General features: G+C 50.4%; 1 protein-coding gene and 1 long non-coding RNA gene across 9 annotated transcripts in view; one reads left to right on the top strand and one right to left on the bottom strand.

The window, feature by feature from the left end:
- The first annotated feature begins 11 nt into the window (after positions 1-11).
- Positions 12-10,065, top strand: LOC140612592 (uncharacterized). The gene is made up of 3 exons (XR_012013747.1): positions 12-590; positions 7,571-7,690; positions 9,845-10,065. It is a non-coding gene; the product is annotated as an uncharacterized lncRNA (long non-coding RNA).
- Positions 10,066-13,776: 3,711 nt separating this feature from the next.
- The window catches only part of ANO1 (anoctamin 1), an 81,556-nt gene continuing 75,908 nt past the window's right edge, over positions 13,777-19,424 (bottom strand). For all 8 annotated transcript variants that reach the window (XM_072790289.1, XM_072790293.1, XM_072790291.1 and 5 more), the window contains 2 exons: positions 17,353-17,458; positions 13,777-15,547 (listed from right to left, as the gene is read on the bottom strand). In XM_072790289.1, the coding sequence (XP_072646390.1) occupies positions 15,305-15,547; positions 17,353-17,458 (349 nt within the window). In that variant the 3' untranslated portion in view covers positions 13,777-15,304. The remainder of the gene's footprint in view (positions 15,548-17,352; positions 17,459-19,424) is intronic.

The raw sequence follows: 19,424 nt of genomic DNA, 5'->3' as shown, positions 1-19,424 counted from the left end.
GGCCTCCGGCCCGGGCCCCACTACCGGAAGACCACGCCTGCACTCATGCCCCAGCTCCGGATCTCGCGAGAACTCCGGGACCCGCGCATGCGTCCCCGGCTCGACTGTAGCCGTTTCCGCCCGGAAGGCGCGCGGCCGCCACCAGGGAGCGTCCCCGGAGAGCGTGCGGCCCCCGCCTGCAGGGCCTCCGCGCCTGCGCCCTGCGGACCTCCGCCCCCCCAGTCCCGAGACGCGCGGGCGGGCCCAGAGCGTGGGCTGCGGCTCCCGGGCCGCCTCGCCCTGCGGACGCCGCAAACAAGTGCGTCTGTTATTACCATTTGTGAAAGTGCAGAAGGTGTTTTAACGCTCACGGCCCGTATCTCTCTGTGCGGAAAAATCTGTTCAGAGGTTTATTGAGGTTTTGAAGTTTGATTTCATTATTTCATCTTTAAAGTCGTAGTCACTTATGCGTTTGAATGCTTTTAGTATTTATGGAGCGCCTACTGCGTGCCAGGCCGTAGGTGCTGGGGACACATTTGGGCGCCAAGAGCAGAAGTGCCCGCCTGCCGGGAGTTACGTCATCAGTACCTAAGCTTACGTAATGCAGATAAGTAAGTCCTACAGTATGCCCCAATGAACGGGAGCCCGGGCAGAGAGGATGAGGGGATGCGGGGTGTGGAGGTGGGGGCGCGGTTAGAGGGGCGATCAGAGCGGGCTTCAGCGCGCAGGTGCAGGTGCGCGGCAGGTGCAGGTGCGCGGCAGGTGCAGGCGCGGGCTCCAGGGGCCCCCGTGTGTGGGCGTGGGGGGAAGGGTGCGGGCCGGGGGCAAGCCACAGCAGAGGCACGTGAAAGCGGAGCTTCCGGGAACAGCTCGCGGACCGAAGGGTCTGGAGCAGAGCCGGGGGTGCAGAGGGAGCCACAGAAGAGAGGGCAGGGGTGAATTAGGAGGGTGCAGTCCGGGCCAGGTGCAGACCCGGCTTTACTGCCCTTGAGATGGAGCGTCTGCAGAGGGTGAGCAGGGAAGTGAGGCCTTCCAAGTTAGCTTAAAAAAAAAAAAAAAAATATATATATATATATATATATATATAGTATTTATATATACTTCTATACATTTATGTATATATTTATATATATATATATATATATATATAATTGAGACAGAATTTGCAACCCATATAAATTACCTGTTTAAAGTGTACCTTTCAGTGGATTTTACTATATTCATTCATAAGGTTGGGCAAGCCCCGCCATTAGGTAATTTTAGAACATTGCCATCACTGGCAGTAGAAACCTGCTACCTCTTAGCAATTACTTCCTTTCCTTCCTCCTCTGCTCAGCCCCTGATGACTACTTTATTTTCTGCCTCTTCGGATATGACTCTTCTGGACATTTCACATCAATGAAACCATATACGATGTGGCCTTTTCTGCCTCGTTTCTTTCACTGGGCAAAATGTTTCCAGGGTTCGTGCGTGTTGTAGCATATGATGTGGCTCTGCCCATTTTGAACTGGTCAGTAGAACTCCATTGTACCGAAAGATGACATTTGAATATGTCCTGTCATCTGCTGATGAACATTTCCATTGTTTCCACTGTTAAAAATCAAAATTCAGCTGAGTAAATTTGAACATCCAATTGCTGTATTCAATAGTTCACGAACCAGACAGCGTCCCATGTCGCAAGTAGAAAGGAGTTCCGGGGAGCTGAGTGTACAAAATGAGGTTTGTATAGGCAGGAGGGGAAGAAAAGGAAGTTTTCTAAGGAAGTATGGATTATTCTGGCAAAGTCATATTCTGTGGGGGAAGATGAGGGTCCATCATGCAGATCACCTCACAAATGCTCAACAGGGAATCCCAGATTGTCTGGTTTGAGGTTACATGCCTGGGAGAAGCTGGTCCTGGCAGTTGAGTCTTGGTTTGCTGTTGTGGGGAAAAGTGACTCAATTTTGGGTCCATTTCCCTCCCCCCCTTTTTAAAGATAGTTTTTCTTTTAAGATTTTATTTATTCGTGAGAGACAGAGAGAGGCGCAGAGGGAGAAGCAGGCTCCCTACATGGAGCCCAATGTGGGACTCCATCCCAGGACCCTGGGATCACAACCTGAGCCAAAGGCAGATGCTCAACCACTGCGCCACTCAGGTGCCCCCCACCCCCTGTTGTTCTTTTTTTAACAGCACTTTTTGGGTGTTATGAATAATGCTGCTATTAACTTGGAGTTACATTTTTAGAGGTCCCTCTGCCACTGGGTAGAAGCTGAATAAGCCTGATGGCAAATGAGGGTATTTGAATGAAGAGCAAGGGTGGCGATGAGAAGGGGACAGCTTTCTTTCGATTTGGGGGTGTACATAATGGAGGGAGACCAAGGATGCTTGTAAAGTTTAAGGGATGGAGGAGGTTCCTTGATTGATCCAGGTGAGGTTTGGGTTGGGTGGGTGGGGGAGTTGGGTAGGACCTGCTAGAGATGTTAATTGGACAGTGATATGCTGAGGACAAGGGTTTGGAGCAGAGACCAGGGCAGGAGATGTGAATTGGGGAGAATTCGGCAGCTAGATGGTGTTTGTGATGGTTAATTTTATGTGTCAACTTGATTGGACTAAGGCCTGCCCGGTAGCTGGTCAGACAGATCTTAGGTGTGTCTGAGGGTGCTTCTGCAAGAGAGGAGCATTTGAATCGGTGCACTGAGTGAAGCAGATGGCTGTCCCCAGTGCGGGTCAGCATCATCCAATCCGTTACGGGTCCAGATAGAACAAAAAGGCAGAGGAAGGGAGAATTTACCCTCTGTGCTAGAGCACCATACCCACCCCATTTTCAGGGGTTCACATTCAGACTGAACTACACCCCTGGCTCTCCTAAGTCTCTGGCTTGCACATTGGCCTCCATGACCGCTCGAGCCAATTCCTATTCTAAATCATCTCTTGTATGGATCTCTGTATATCCTGTTGATCTGTTTCTCTGGAGAGTCCTCACTGGTCTAGTATTTGGAGCACTTGCAAGATGAAGTCAACCATGTGGAGAGAGAAGACAGAAAAGAAGGTCAAGAATTGAGCCCTGCGGGTCCAGCTGTGCGGGAGAAGTGGGGAAGCCCATGAGGAAGGCTGAGAAAGAGCCCCTCGCAGCAGGAGTTCAACCAAGGATTGTCAGACCTCACCCTTGCTGGTAGACCCTGCTTCTTTGTCTCTTGCACATCCCTTGTCTCCTGAGTCATCATATACTTGGCTTCCTGCTCTGCATTTTTCATCCATTTCTCCTGCCAGAATGTGATACTTTGAGGCAGGGATGCCGAGCACCCAGAACACTAGCCAGTGCGTAATAGGTACTCACAAAATGTTTCTGAATGGACAAATCTTATATAAGGTGTGGTTAATTTGGACCTCCGCTGACATAACTGTACCCAAGTCTGACCTACTGCCTTGCTGTCTGAGGTTTGTGTATTTAACCATCTTTTTTTTTTTTAAAGATTTATTTATTTATTTGTGAGAGAGATAGAGATAGAGAGCAGGATGGGCAGAGGGAGAGGGAGAGGGAGAGAGAATCTCAAGCAGACTCCAACCTGAGTGCAGAGCTTGGTATGGGGCTCCATCTCAGGACCTCGAGATCATGACATGAGCCAAAACCAAGAGTCAGACATCTAACCGACGGCACCACGCAAGTACCTTGTCCATTTATCTTCTCTACGTGATCTTTCACAAAGCAAGTTTTCACTTTTATCCAATTTTCCTTTTATAGTTTATGCTTTTAGTATAGAGTGTAAGATCCTTTTGCCTACCTCTGAGTCCCAAAGATTTTCTCCTGTATTTTTATCTAAAAGTTTTATAGTTTTCTGTTTCATTCTGTGATCTGTTTGGGGTTAATTTTTGTACAAAGTGTAAGGTTTAGGTGGAGTTTTGCTTTGTCTTGCCCATAGGTGTCTACTCACTCCAGCACTATGTGTTGGAAAGCCATCCTTCTCCTAGTGGAATGCTTTTACGCCTTTGCCAAAAATTTGTTGCACACATTTGACTTTCTTCTATGTTCCCTATTCTGCTCCATTGATCTATGAGTCTATCCATCCCCACACACCACCTTTTGTTGATGCTATATAGGAAAACTTAATTTTGTGTAGAGCATCTCCTCTGACTTTATTCTGCATTGTTAAGACTGTCTTAGCTGTTCTAGGCTCTGTCTTTCCACATAAACTCAAAAATAAGCTTGTCTATGTCCAGAAAAGCTTGCTGGGATTTTTAATAGGAATTGCATTAAATCTAGATCAATTTGGGGAGAATCAACATCTTTACCACAGTGAATCCTCCAATCTGTGACACCGATATGTCTATTTATTTGGGTCCTTCTTTGATTGCTTTCATCAGCAAATTATAATTTTCAGCTTTGAGATCCTGTGCATGGTTTGTTAAATGCATAGAATAAGCATTTGGTTTCCTTTGGAGTCATTTTAAATGGTATTCTATTTTGGGACGCCTGGGTGGCTCAGTGGTTGAGCAGCTGTCTTCAACTCAGGTCTTAAACCTGGGATCCTGGGATTGAGTCTGGCATCAAGACTCCCTGCAGGGAGCCTGGTTCTCCCTGTGGCTATGTCTCTGCCTCTCTCATGAATAAATAAATGAAATCTTAAAAAAATAAATGCTATTCTATTTTATTTTTTTTTTTTTTTTTTTTTTTTTTTGCTATTCTATTTTAAGTTTTGATTCCTGCATGTTCATTCTTAGTATATAGAAATGTGATTGATTTTTGTATGTTGATTTTATATCCTTCTGCCTTGCTGAGTTCATTTGTTAGTTCAGAAGTGTTTTTTGTGTTTGTTTGTGTCTTTGGGATTTTTCTATGCAGACAATCATGTCATCTGCAAACAAGGACAGTTTTTTTTAACTCTCCAATCTGTACGCCTTCTATTTCTCTCCCTTACCATATTGCAGGGGCTGGAACTTCCCATACTATGTTGAATAAACACAAAGGGAACAGACATCCTTGTCTTGTTCTTGATTGCGGTGGGGGGCGGGTAGCATTTTGTCTTTCAGGATTATACGGGATATTAGCTGTGGGCTTGCTTTCTTTCTTTCTTTCTTTCTTTCTCTCTTTCTTTCTCTCTTTCTTTCTCTCTTTCTCTCTTTATCAAATTTAGGTAATGCTCCTTTACTCCTAACTTGCTCAGAGCTTTAGTTGTTGCTGTTGAAATCATAAATGGTTGCAGAATTTTGTCAAATGCTTTTTCTGCAGCAATTGATATGATCACATGATTTTCCTTCTTCAGCTTACTGATGTGGTGGATTGCATGAATCTTTCTTTCTTTGTTTCTTTCTCTCTTTTTAAAGATTCATTTACTTATTAGAGAGAGATAGAGAAAGAGGCAGAGAGAGAGAGCTCGAGCAGGGGAGGGGCAGAGAGAGAAGGAGAGAATCTCCAGCAGACTCCTCACTGAGCACAGAGCCTGACATGAGGCTCTATCTCATGACCCTGAGATCAAGACCTGAGCCAAAATCAAGAGTCAGATGTTTAACCAACTGAGCCACCCAGGTGCCCCTGCATGGATTTATCTTTGCATGTCTAACCATCCTCTTATACCTGGAATAAATCCCATTTGTTCAAGATGTATACTTTTTTTTAAAGATTTTATTTATTTATTCATGAGAATACACAGAGAGGAGAGAGAGGCAGAGACACAGGCAGAGGGAGAAGCAGGCCCCATGCAGGGATCCTGACGTGGGACTCGATCCAGGGTCTCCAGGATCACACCCTGGGCTGCAGGTGGCACTAAACCGCTGAGCCACCGGGGCTGCCCTGTATAATTCTTTTTATAAATGTTGTTGGATTTGCTTGCTAATATTTTGTTGTGGATTTTTGCATTTCAGGTCATGAGAATAGTTTCCCCCGTCCTCCAACTGTTTTGGTTTATTTCTGGTATCAGAGTAGTACTGGCCTCATAAAATAATTTGAGAAGTGTTCCCTCTTTTCTGGAAGAGATTATGAAAAATTATTGTTAATTCTTCTTCAGATGTTTGGCAGATTTTTCCAGCAAAAGTATCTGGGCCTGGAGATTCCTTTTTTGGAAACTTTTAAATTATGAATTTAATTTATTTGATGCTTATAGGGCAATTGTCTATTTCCAGGCACCTGGGTGGCTCAGTTGACTAAGCGTCTGCTTTCGGCTCAGGTCATGGTCCCAGGGTCCTGAGATAGAGCCACATATCAGGCTCCCTGCTCACTGGGGAGCCTGATTCTCTCTCTCTCCCTCTGCCTGCTGCTCCCCCTGCTTGTGCTCTCTATGTCAAATAAATAAATAAAATCCTTTTAGAAATTGTCTATTTTACTTTGAGTTTTAGTAGTTGGTATAGCTTTTGAAAGCTAGGTTCTTTTTAGCCTAAGCTGCAGACATTTATGAGCATAAAGTTATTTGTATTATTCCCTTGTTATGTGCCTTAGTTTGGGCAGCCATACACATTTACTTAAATCATACTTGAGTCTCCAAATAGAGACAATGACAAGGTCCTCATTTCACCTAACGTGATAAAATGTACCCTGCATACACCTGAAACACGTTAACACCTTCCTCAGAACAGGAAATAAAGGCCTGGAGGGATGTTTACTCTTCTCCTGATACCACGTAACTTAAACACTATGATGTAAAATTAATAGTATTTAGCTCTCATGATATAAAGTCAATATATCTTAGGTTACATGATAAGGGGATAAGAGAGGAAAGAAAACAGACACACACACACATGTAGATTCATAGGAAAATCAGGAGGAAATACTCATGACACAAATACAGCCCTCATTTTTGTATCTGGGCACTAGGTCCTGCGATCGGAGCTGGTGTTTATAATCACCTTCTTCTTCTCCCCACTAGCACACCTGCCCTGCCAGCCAGCCCCTTGGGCCTCAGGGAGCACCCCAGCAGCTTGTGGTTCCTCACCTGATGGAGTGACTTAAACCCTTCTTTCCTGGAGGGTCTGGGCCATTCATAGTCCTGCCTGGCTTAGGTCATTGTGGTTTCCCATCAACCCAGGATGGTACAACTGCAAGACGCCCTATGGACCCGCTGCATTCCAGACACTCTTCCTCCCTTAACCCACTGTGCAGCAGCGGTCCCACGTCCCCTGGGCAGTCAGGACCAGTTTCCCGCCAACACTGTACCTCCCTCTGCCTGTGGATCGAGGGGCCCTAAAGGCCCAGAGTAACCAGATGGCAGGTCGAACTTCCAGTTCAGGGGAGTCACTGCTGTGTCTTCTGACAGAAGCATCCCTCCCTCTGTACCTGAGACTTCAGGGCAGCAGACCATAAGGTCGTGGGGATGGGAGGCAAACGCTTTGCTAGCAGGGCAGTAGAGGTAATACCGGAGGTGCCCCTGCCATTTCCAGCCCCTGATTCCTGGGCCCCCGAATCCTGGCTTGGGGGAATGCGGCACAGAATGTCAGACGCTGCCTCAGAGTGTGTACGGCCTTCAGGAGCCCCTGTCCCAGCCCTGCAGGGTACCACCACCTCGCTAGGACTGAAACCCAGCCTCCACTGTCCTCTGGAGCAGCTGCTACAGGAGGGTGGGGACTGCGGTGAGACCAGGGAGTTCGTGAGCATGACCCACGGCTGCCTTCATTTGCTGTGCAGCGAGCTCCTGCGCCAAAGGCCTGCCAGTGGGACATCTGACGGCGGATGAGGCATTCTGGAAGTCCATGGTGGTGTTTTGGTGGAAATGCGGTGTGTGGGGACGGCAAATCTATATCCTGAGTAAGTGTCTATTCCAGTAGGAACTGAGCCCGGCCCTCGATGGCGGAAGCTTCCAGCGTGGTCACCTGCTAGCAGGTGGCTGCCGGTCGCCTCAAGAAGGGCGCTGGGTGAGGGCTCCTTGCGGGTCTCTGCTGCGGGCAGATGGGGCACACGGCGGTGGTCACAGCTGGGTCGGCCTCGGTGCGTGAAGTCCACGAGCTGAGCCACGCATGACCCCCACCCTGCCTCCATGGCCACTTTGTGCCTGAGCCCCGTGGGCGATGGCCGGGTGCCTGGAGCGGGGGCTGCCTGGTACCCACGGGACGGGCCATCCTGCCTGCCGGATGATAGAAGTCCTCTGCCGACTCTCCCTTTGGTGGGCGTTCACACAGGGCACAAATACCCAGTTCTTGCCTGTGCACACACCTCTTCCCCGAACTCCCTTGTCATCAGTTTCCCGGTCATGGTCCTTCCAAGTCCCTGACCATCCAGCCGGAGCACTGGCCGCAGCCTGGGAATCAGCGTGTAATCTCATGTCTGGCTGTTTCTCCTTTGGAGCCCAGGGCCCAGGCAGGTGCCCTGCCCAGAGTTCTGCCCCTGGAGGATTGTCCTTCATGTCCTTCAGGGACGTCCCGGGGAGGGGGCTGTAGTGTGGCAGCTGTCCACGCTGGGTGGCGGCTCCTGGGCACCGGGCAGCTCCATCTGGAAACCCGGCCCAACCCCTCTTGCCCTGTCAGCTGGCCGGTGGGGACGCCCCATGGAGTCCACAGGTGTACATGGTTGTACAAATATCTCTTTGAGTCCCTGATTCCAATTCTTCTGTGTATCCATCTAGAAGTGGAGTTGCTGGGTCATATGGTAATTCTATTTTTAAGTGTTTGAGAAACCACCAGGTGTTTTCCACTGTGGCTGCACCATTTTACAGTCTCACCAGAAATGCACGAGGGTTCCATCTTCCACATCCTTGCTAACTCTGATTATTTTCTGTTTTTGGATAATAGACATCCTAATGGGATGGGTGTGAGGTGGTATCTCATTGTGGTTTTGATTTGCATTTCTCTGATGACTCATGTTGCTGAGCATCTTTTCATGTGCCATTGGCCATTCGTATATCTTCTCTGGGGAAATGTCTGTTCAAGTTCTCTTCCCATTTTCCACTGAGTTGCTTGTATTTTTGTTGTTGAGTTGAGGAGACTCTTTATATATTCTAGATATGAATCCCTTTAAAAATATTTTATTTATTCATGAGAGACACAGAGAGAAGCAGAGACACAGGCAGAGGGAGAAGCAGGCTCCATGTGGGGAGCCCAATGCGGGGCTCCATCCCGTGACCTTGGGATCACGCCCTGAGCTAAAGGCAGACACTCAACCACTGAGCCATCCAGGCGTCCCTGGATATGAGTCCCTTATCAGAAATACAATTTGCAAATATTTTCTCCCATTTTGTGAGTTGATGCTCTGTTGATCCATGCACAAAAGTTTAAAATTTTGATCAAGGCTATTTAATGTATTTTGTTTCACTTAACGTTGTGTCCTTTTTCTTTTTTCCTAAAGAAAAAGCCTTTGTTGGTTTCACGGATGCAACCTCATCTTTGTGAGGACAGTGAAAGGATCACTTCCTTTCCCTGTCTCCTTGTATTACTCTGGTTTCTTCTGGGTATTCTTGTTTTGATCTTATTTATGATTTATTATTTATGATGAAGCCTTTCCTCAAATATCCAGGGACTGTGGGCTTTGCTTGGTGTACTTAGTCTTTTCTGAAGAAAAAGACCCTTTGCTGATGATGGGAAAGGGGCACGTGGTAGGGCAAAGAATACCCCCCACGATGTCCACATTCTAATTCCCAGCCCTGTGAATACGCTAGTTTACACAGCAGAAGACGTGGTAAAGATTGAGATCTTGGGGTGGAGGATTATCCTGGGGACCCAGTCTAACCATGAGTCCTCATAAATAGGGAAGGACTCACCCTTACGACTGGCTTAAAGGTGGTGGAGGAGTCCAGCCCTGAGAACACCTCGCTGTCAGCCCAGTGAGGCCTGTGTTGGATGTTCAATTTATGGAAATGTAAGATAATAGATTTGTGTTGTTTTCAATCCTTGAGTTTGTGGTTCTTTGCCCGGAAGCAACGGGAACACTAGCACAGACCCCACGGGTGGCTTTCTTTCCCCGATGCAGCTCCCACAGGCAGCCAGAAGAGGGCAGCAGCCACTGACAGGCAGAACCAGGCTCCTCTTTCTGAGGCTGGAAGCCAGGACCGCAGGTCATGACCCGTCACCACCTAATGAGGAGGAATGACCAGAGGCTGCTGAGCTGTCGTGACATCCTGATTCCTGGGTACAGCTGCGTGTGGAAGTTGATTGCACATATAAGATGGATAGTTTTCTGTATGTGGTACTGTAGTCAAAATGGGAGGGGGAGCCAAGGGGGGGGAGGGATAGGGATGTGGAGGGAGGGGGATGAGGATGGAACACAGCAGATCAATTACTTGGCAGAGGAAATCAGGAGGAGGAAAGCAGACCTCAGTGTCTACAGGGTTGCCTTTTCCCCAGGGTGCATCCCTGGCAGGCTCCTGGTGGGGGCAGCAGACACCAGCCCATCTGAGGAAACCATGTTAAAATGCCTGGGCTGGTCCAAGTTAGTGCTTCGGGTGCCAAGAGCTGCATGAGTGAGCAGTGGGTGGGCTGCTTGCCATGGACGTATCTGTGGTCCAGAGACAACAGAGCTCACCTTCCACACACCCCCTTACCTCCTCCACCAATCCCTGCCACTTTGATTCCACGATCCACTCAGCTCAAAGGCAGGAAGGCCCAGTTGTCAAGTTGTCAGTCTATTTGCCATCCCCATCCATCTGTCCATCCAGCCATGCATCCAGATATCCGTGATTCCATCCAACTATCCATCCTTCTGCAGCCATCCATCATCCACCCATCCATCCATCCATCCATCCACCCTACCCATCCACCCATCCATCTATGCATTCCACCCATCCATCCATCCATCCATCCATTTACACATCCACACATCCACCCATCATCCATCTATCCATTTACTACTCATCCATTCATCCATCCATCCCACCCATTCATCCACATACCCAACCACCCACCCACCCACCCACCCACCCATCATCCACTCATCCATCTCTCCATCATTCATTTATTCATTCACTCAGCACTTTCTGGTGCCTCCTCTGTGCCTGACACTGTACCAGTGCTTTTTGCCAATCTGTTTTCTGGCAAGAGTTAGCACTCCTTTACTTTGCTGTGGCTCTTACAAAACATGAACAGGTAAATGAGTGTTGCCTGAGTATGGAGACACACACCACCTGTGGTAGAGAATTATTTTAAGGGGCACACGAATGACTCCTGGGAACCTGTACACAAACATGTGTGGGGATCGGGGATGTGGGCATCCTGGAGTAGGGGCTCTGAATCTGGCCTTAGGGTGGGGACAGGCCTGTCTCAGGCACACACCCTGGCTAAACTCTGGTCCGGGGAATGTCACAGCTGGTTCTGAATCCCAGGACTGGACCTGGCTTGAGGCAAGTGACCCTATGAGCCACAGTTGTCACAGTCCCCTTAGCCAGTGGGTAGGCACACTGGGGGGAGCAGTGGGGGCATACGGTAGGCTGTAGAGTACATGCACCATCTAAAGCAGAGCAGTCACCACTGGTTCCTGTCACGTGTGAGAATGTGACATACTGAAAAATGGGGTTATTCTGTATGTTGGTAAATTGAACACCAATAAAAAATAAATTTATTTAAAAAAATGGGGCTGTGTTGTCAGATGGCTTGAATTTTAAGAGAACATTCAAATCTGGGTTTTTATGTAGATTTACCATTTTTTATATAGTAAGTCAACTAAAAAAATTAGCAAACACTGAACCTATCAAATGGAGATTATGTTTGGCTGGATGCAGCTCAAGGCAGCCTCCACCTGGGGAGGGAAGCAGGATCCCCAAAGCAGATGCCAGCATGAGTGCCCCCCAACCCCAGACCTCACTCCAGGACCTTGTCTCCAGCAGACAAGGTTCAGTATTGGGGGCCAGGGGTCTGGCTTCGAGAGATGGCTATGCTGCTGGTTTGCTGTGTACTGCAGCAGAGCCCTGACCCTCTCTGGGCCTCCTTGCTCCTGTTTGAAAGAACAGTACCAGCTGATCTCTGGGTGTCCTTCCACGGCTAGATTCTAGGCCTTTGTGACACCATCTCCTGGTTTTCCCCACCCACCTCTACCACCCTCATCTAAGCCCTAACATCACCCTTCTGAATTTCCACAACACCTCTCTCTGGCTTCCCATCCCACTGCGATCCCCCCCCCCCCCCACACACACACAGCTGCCATGACTTCAGAATGTGAATCAGATCCCATCACTGGGCTAGTTAAAACCACTCAGCCCCCCGCTGTGGCATCTACCAAGCTCGCAGTCCTCACGTGTGCAGGGAGCCCTGTGTGAGTTGGTCCTGGCTTCTGTGTCTCCTGCCACTTCCAAGCCCCTCCCCTTCGGTCAGTTGTCTGCACGCTGCTACCTCAGGCCCTTCTGCTGCCTGAACTGTCCTGCCTTCCTCCATTCTGGATCCTTGTTGCTCAAGCCTTCAGGGGCTTCGCTGACCAACCCTGTCACTCCCTGGTCTATTTTTCAGCATCTTTTTCTTTCTCTGAAACTATCTGGTTCTGGGGTCCATTTTCTGGTTAAGCATCTCACACCCTCTACAAAAAGTCTTTGCCTGAGGGGAGGGACGGGTCTGCTTTGTCCACTGCTTCTGCTTAAACGTTGCATGAATGAATGTCTACAAGGTCTGGGTTCCAGTCTTGGCTTACGTGCTAAGAGCCCTATGACTCTGAGCTGCTCCTCATCTGTCAGATGGGTCCTTGAGGCTTCTGGGAGGACCCACTGAGAGGGCAGGGTCCCTGCGATGCTGTCCCTGGGTGTTGCCTTCATGTCTGAACTAGGGAAGTGGTCTCAAAACTTTGGAAGGACTGTCTTGAAGGCAGGTAGCCGGCCATTGGGAGCTTGTGCTTTGCTGAGATTTTCTTGGGGACGCAGGAAGACGAGCACTAGGGGGCGCCTGAAGCTCTCCCTGGCCCCGGAGGTGTGCGGTGGACGCCAGGCTGGGAGGCTCCTAAGGAATGTCCCCAGGTAGGGGGGCTGTGGCTTTGCTGGCGTTGTGAAAAGTATCTTTCTTCCATGAAATGGTGGTGATAGAGGTGGTAGTTTGAAAAAGCGACCCCACTTGCCCAAATGAAAACACTGGCAACCCCAGGTGGGTCCCCCAGAGGGCCGGGGACATTTTACGTGCAAGGAATCCTAAGTGCTACTGTGTTGGATTGGCGGGACCAGGGGTGGGAATTTGAGGATCATGGAAGAGGATGCTGGGAAGGTGTGAGCATGACTCCCATCCCAGCATAAACACAGGTACGGGCAGCCCCAGTGGGTTAGCAGTTTAGCACTGCCTGCAGCCCAGGGCATGATCCTGGAGATCCTGGATCAAGTCCCGTGTCGGGCTCCCTGCATGGAGCCTGCTTCTCCCTCTGCCTCTCTCTGTGTCTCTCATGGATAAATAAAATCTTAAAAAAAAAATAAACGCAGGCACGTGTGTGTGCACACACATGTTCCCATGCAAACACACAGATACATACTGTGCATGCATGTGTGTGCACAGCCCATGCAAACATACAAGCACACACGCATGAAACCACAAATACGTGTCCACGTGTGCACACAGACACAAGCACGTATAAAACTGCACACACGTGCCCATGAAAACACATAGATGCACATACGCACTCACACACACCTAATGCAAAATATATGGATGCACACATGTGTGCACACAGCTCATGCAAACACACAAGCACACCAGCAGGAAACTAGCACATGCACGAACACACGTGTCCATGTGCACACACAGACACGAGCACATACAAAACTGCACACACACACACACACACACACTCAGAAAGAGATGAAGTCCCAGGAGCATCTAGAACAATCTGTGTGTCTGGCACTGGAGCAAGTGGATGCCTATCCTCCCTCCCGAACTTGCAACTCAGCCAGGGCGCTCTGGGGACCTCTCCAGCCTCCTGGGGTGAAGCTCACACGGACAGCGTTCCAGTGAAGAAAGTGGTTGTGTATCCAAATTTATTTAGTTGAATGAATGTTCAGCCACGGTCCTCTGTGAATTTGCATACATTCACTTTTTAAAAAAAAAATGGTGTCCATAAAAGGATTTTTGGTAATCACCTAATGTTTAATACAATATTTATATACAAAAACCCCATCTCAAACTACTTACTGTACAAGAGAAACTAGAAGCGCCGGACTGTGCGGCCGTAGCAAACAGCGGAAACGGACGACACTTAGGGACGTGGGTCAGAGCTGGCAGCTGCAGGGGATGACCTCACACCCTCACCGACCACACGTTCAGGGCAAACACATTTGTTTTCTTCCCTCCCTCCGATGAAACATTTCTCTTTATGTTTCTCTTGGGGCTTGAGAAATGTCAGATAATTGGTTAGTATAACGGCTGCAAATTTAGATCACGCCTGCCATCTAGGAGACTTGTTGTTTACAAGCTTTAAAATGGTAACTGTCCTAAAGTCACATTCCTCTAAGTAAAAATATAGAGAAGTAGTACCAAAATAGAAGCCTTTATTAATAAAAATCTTTGGTAGTAACAGTGTTTTAAATTCCTCGTGATGATATTTGGTTAACTAATAAACTCCTTCCACCTTTGAGCTACAGAGAAAACCCCTCAAATCCACCATAGAGTTGATTTTGTAAAAAAAAACCCAATAAATATTCTAAAGCTGTCAATGTTCTCCTGATGCCTTAAGACTCCTTGGAACCTGAAGCCATCTTTAGAAATGCCTCCGAGGTCCTGTCTCATTTCTGTCCACTTGGTTTTCTTTTCTTTTGTTTTCCTGGCCCGCCAGAAGATAAACAATTCTGAGGCCGGCTAACGGCGGGAGGGGCAGCTGTGTGGCTGATGGTGGGGATCCCACCAGTGGGGTCACCTGCCGCCCCAGGGACACCTGCGGCCCTGTGGTTCTCCAAGAGCAAATTCTAAGCTCACAGGCCCTCTGAGTGGACAGGGCCAGAGCACCTCTCTGGCCAGGGTGTCTCGGTTTCTGAAGTATCAGAAAACAGGAGATGAAAAGCCGTCTGACTTTCCCCGACCTGGCGGCAGGTGAGGCCTGGAACCGGCGTCAACCTTGTTTCTCCATTCTCTCTCCAATACTGCACGACGACGTTTGCCCAATGCTCCGGAACAGCATCTCGAATCTCTCCGAAGGCACCAGGCGGATTAGAAAAGACGCTTTCTGGAGGCCTCTGCTTGCCTTTCACCGCAAAGGAGACCCACGGTTCCCAAGAACTGTTTCTGCAAAGCGCCCGCATTCCCGTGTGTTATCACCCTATCCCCAGCAATCGTTTTGATTAACCTTGAATACTAAAGATAAAAAAATTCCCTGCATATGGTTTTGTGCAAAAACAAGGAGGAAAAAAAACAACAACAACAGAAAAAAGACAGAAAAATGTCCTATCAGAAGGTGGTCTTTCAGGTTCGCCACCGGGCCTCGCTGGGGAGTGCACCTGCCCCAGGAGAGGGTGCCCATCGGCCAGGAGGCCCAGGGCAGCTACAGGGCACCCCCAGGGTACTCGGGGCTGTCCAGGCAGGCCTTGGGGCCATGGTTGTTGCATGGCTCGTCCTGCTGCCGGTCCTTTTCCATCCACGTGTCCAGCAGCTGCTGCTTGCCCTGCTCCTCCCGCATGAACAGCTCTACCATGAGTACTTTCTCCTTGTGCACCTGCTGGCTGATGTCCTTGGGGATGTCTGGGATGACCCAGTCCACAAAGTCGCTCATGAACATGACCAGGTTCTGGAAGGAGAGCCAGTGTGTGAGGGTGGGGAGGAGGATGGCAGGAGATGCTCCCGGCCACGCCGTACCCACCTCTGCCCCCACCCACCTCCACCTGCACCCATCTCTACCTACACCAATCTCTATCCCCTCTATCACCTCCCCCTGCACCTGCCTCTGCCCTACCCACCTCTACCTGCACCCACCTCCACCCACACCCACCTCCACCCCCAATCACCTCCCCTGCACCTGCTTCTACCCCCCACTGGCCTCCACCCCCACCCACCTCCCCTGCATCTGCCTCTACCCCACACCCTGTCACTCCCAGCCCATGACATGAGACACATACTTTGGCCTCCCTTGGCCTCGGTTTCCCCCAAGGTATAAATGAGGCAGGGAATCAGCCAGCAGACTGGTTTCACTCCAGAAATGTTTGCTGACTTCTATAAAGAATCTGAGCTCAGTAAATAGCAAGTTTCTGAATAATTCTGAATCCCTAGGGTGGGACACTTAAACGATCTGATCGGTCATGTATCACCAAATATAACAAGTATCAGGCTTTAAGGAAAATAGAAGTAGCACAAAAACCGGATGGAATTTAGCGTCTGATGCTCCACAGGCCTTCTGCAGTTCACAAAGCCTCCCAAGGCCACCCTGAAAGTCTGCTCTCTCCCTGGAGAAACTTCTGGTGTGTAGAAAGCAAATGATCGGCTTTTATAGAAACACTGAAATCTGTTTTTAAAACTTCTGTCCAGTGATCACTTGTTAGCACATCTGGCTGTCAGTCACCTTGTAGACAGTGCCGGTGACCCACAGGCTGCCTTTCCTGGTTGGTGCTCCCCAGCTGTAGTCAGTGCTGGCTGCTGATGATCACACCTGCCTCCTTTCCAGGGAACTGCCCCTCCCATCTGCCTCTTCCTGGTTCTGACTACAGCCAAGGACCAGCCAACACAGGCAGACAAAAGGCAGGCCCGTGTGTGCTGGGATTCATGCTCTGGAGCTCCCCGCAGGATCAGGCGAGGCTGCCTCCAGCTGAGACTCCTCTGCTGCACTCCCTCCCCTTTCCTGGGGAGCTTCCTTCAATAACCCACTTGCACAGAATCCTTGTCTCAGGCTCTGCTTCCAGTAAATTTGGCCCCAGATACTTGTTCCCACTGCGGAGTGTTATGGACAGCTGACCTGGCAGCAGAGCCTCAAGGGGGGTGGAAGTCCTGCCTGCAGCTGCCACACTCTCTGTAAAGGGTAGAGCTAGGGCTTGGACCCAGCTGGGGCTTGAACTCAGTGAATGGGACTTTGGCTGGGCTCATGTGGCTAAGGATTCTCCTCATCTCTGAGACCATAGCTGCTGCATGCAGTCCCCAGTCTCGGGTCCTGTTCACTGGGAATCACTCTGGCTTCACAGCCTGTCCCTTCTGCAGAGACCAGGCAAGACTGGGTCCTCTGGCTCCTGGCTGGGGGCTGGATCTGCTGGGAATCCCCTGCCCTCCTGCCTGTACTGGTCCTGTCCTCTGGGGACGTTTCCTGCTACACAGAGATAGTGAGAAACCGAGCTGGGTCTCCTACCCTGTCTCCTTCCAAAAAGACCACTTGTATGGAATTAATTCTGCCTTCCTGAGGATGTCCAAATCCCACCATCTGTGCTGGCCCCGGGGCCTCCCTTTGCCTTCCTGGGGCCTGTTCCTGCACAGGGCCTGGGGTGGCCAGGCCTCCAGCCCTCCAAATGCCCCTGACGTGGGCCAGCTGCTGCCTTCTGACCCTGTGCTGGGCTCGGAGTGCCTCCTCAGGACCCAATTCTCAAACCTTCCAGAAACGAGAGCCTGCCGCACCTGGAAGACAATGACGAAAGCCAGCCGGGCTGCCAGCACTGCCCAAAAGTCCTTGGAGATGTCGTACTTGTGCTCTGACCACGGCGGCTCCCGGTAATCTTTGTACCTGCAGAGACGGACAGGGATCAACCACGGTCTTCCAGCAGAACTGGGGATTCTGGCCGGCGCCCCGCAGCTCTGAGCAGGCATCAGGAAAGCCTCCACTGGCTGCTGTGCCACCTCCTGGCGGGCACCTGCCGTCCACAGGCTGCTGAGTCTCCATCCATGTTGGAGGGGGTGGCAGGACCCCTGAGGTCTGCGCAGGGCCTGAGCAGCTTCGTGGAAAATGCAGGCACCAGGAGTGTCCCTACAGGCCCAACCATGAGCTCACTGAAGTCAGCTTTGGAACCATCTGGTCCTGGGGTTCCAGACTTTTAAAGGCAGTGGAGCTTTTTTTCAAAAAGGAATGTCACCTGAGACCCTAGTGGGGTGACAAAGCAAGCGGGGACTCCCTGGTGTCCTAGGCCTAGATCCCTCTAACCTTAACCTGATGTCCACTGTCCACAGACCCCCAGCGGGGTTCCATGAAGCCCAGGTTTGAAAACCACCTCTCTTCTCTTTTTGGAGGAGACTTTTGGAAACAAAACAAAACAATGCACTCTCTGAAAGTAGCCCAAGTATGAGGGTTACACATACAATCGGTGAGGACAGGGCCCACCAGTCACCTGTCCCCCTGCCTGCCCTGCCCCATGGAACCTGGCGCCTCGAGGCACCTCCTTCCTGTCTTCCAGCTTCTTGGTTCTTCCCTCCTGATCTGTACACCACACTCATCCCCCCTGCCCTAGTTATCAGTCATAGACGATGCCCCCTGACCTCCTACCGAGACAGACACCTTCCCCCAAGGCCCTCCTACCAACCCTGCTTCTATGGAACATGGTCCTCACTGCTCGCCCATCCACTGCCCTGCCTCAGTGTACCCGATCCCGTCCTCTCCTTCTCAGAGGTCCTGATACGCCCAGTCTGTGGGAGCGGGATGAGGATGACAAGCCAGGGTCCTGTCTCCACCTAGGCCCTCTGACTGCTCCCCAAATTCAGGGTATGCTGTTGGCATTAATGGGGCTGGTCTATGCTATGTGTGGGAAAAGCTTCCCCAAAGCCGTCAGAGAAAGCCTGAGGTGGGGGCAGTTTCCGGGTGCAGGGCTGTAAGCACACCCCTTCTGTTCACTGGGAAGCCGAGGTCCAGTGCCAGGGACCAGAAGAGGAGGCACCTGGCTCTGGGGGCACAGCCCTGGCCTGGCCCCAGCACCAGTGACCACTGCTGTGTGTTCTCGTGCAGTGGTTTGGCCCCTCTGGGCCTCAGTCTGGCATCCCCTCAGTCCTTTTAGCGGCATTTAATGAGCAGCTACTACATTCCAGCTCCCATTTCAGGGGCGGTCACTCAGGAACACACAACAGACAGGACCCCTCACCCACAGAGCTTTACTTCTGGAGAGAGCTGCATGGGAGTCTCCAGGGAGCCACTGGGTGCTATGCTGCCAGACCCAGAGATAGGATCGGGCTGGGGACACATGCTTGGGTGCCAGCTGCAGAGTGACACAGGACTTGTACAACCTGCTCTCTGATGGGAACAAGCAGCCCCTGTTCTCCCAGCATCAAACGGGCATTCACGCTGGCTCCTCCCTTTTCTCTCTGCTCACACCCAGCTGTGTTGGGATGCTAGATATGTTTGGGTCAGCTGGCAAACTCCTAGGCATCCCTCAAAGCCCACTTACAGACCTGCCCAGAGGCCACTCCTACCATCTGCACTAACCTCTGTTAGAGATGATCTCACTCTTTCCTTGCTTATCCCTGGTACCCAGCCTGCCAGCTCTCCTGGGGATAACGCCTGCCTGGGGGCAGCTCTGGGGATCAGATGAGAGGGTGCCCGTCTCAGCACGAGCATAAATGGTAGCCAGCAGCCACGGCAGCTCTCAGTTTTGCATCTCCCCACACCCACAGCCGCAGGCTGGGCTGGGTGCTGCACCTCCCGCCGCCAATTCCTGAGAGAGGCAGCTCGTGTGGGTGCGGCTGTCGAGGGCCTGGAGCTCCCAGAC

The sequence above is a fragment of the Canis lupus genome, chromosome 21 (genome assembly GCF_048164855.1).
Source record: "Canis lupus baileyi chromosome 21, mCanLup2.hap1, whole genome shotgun sequence".
Taxonomy (NCBI): Eukaryota; Metazoa; Chordata; class Mammalia; order Carnivora; family Canidae; genus Canis; species Canis lupus.
The sequence above is the reverse complement of the archived record's forward strand: the minus strand, read 5'-3'. Positions and strand labels throughout refer to the sequence as shown.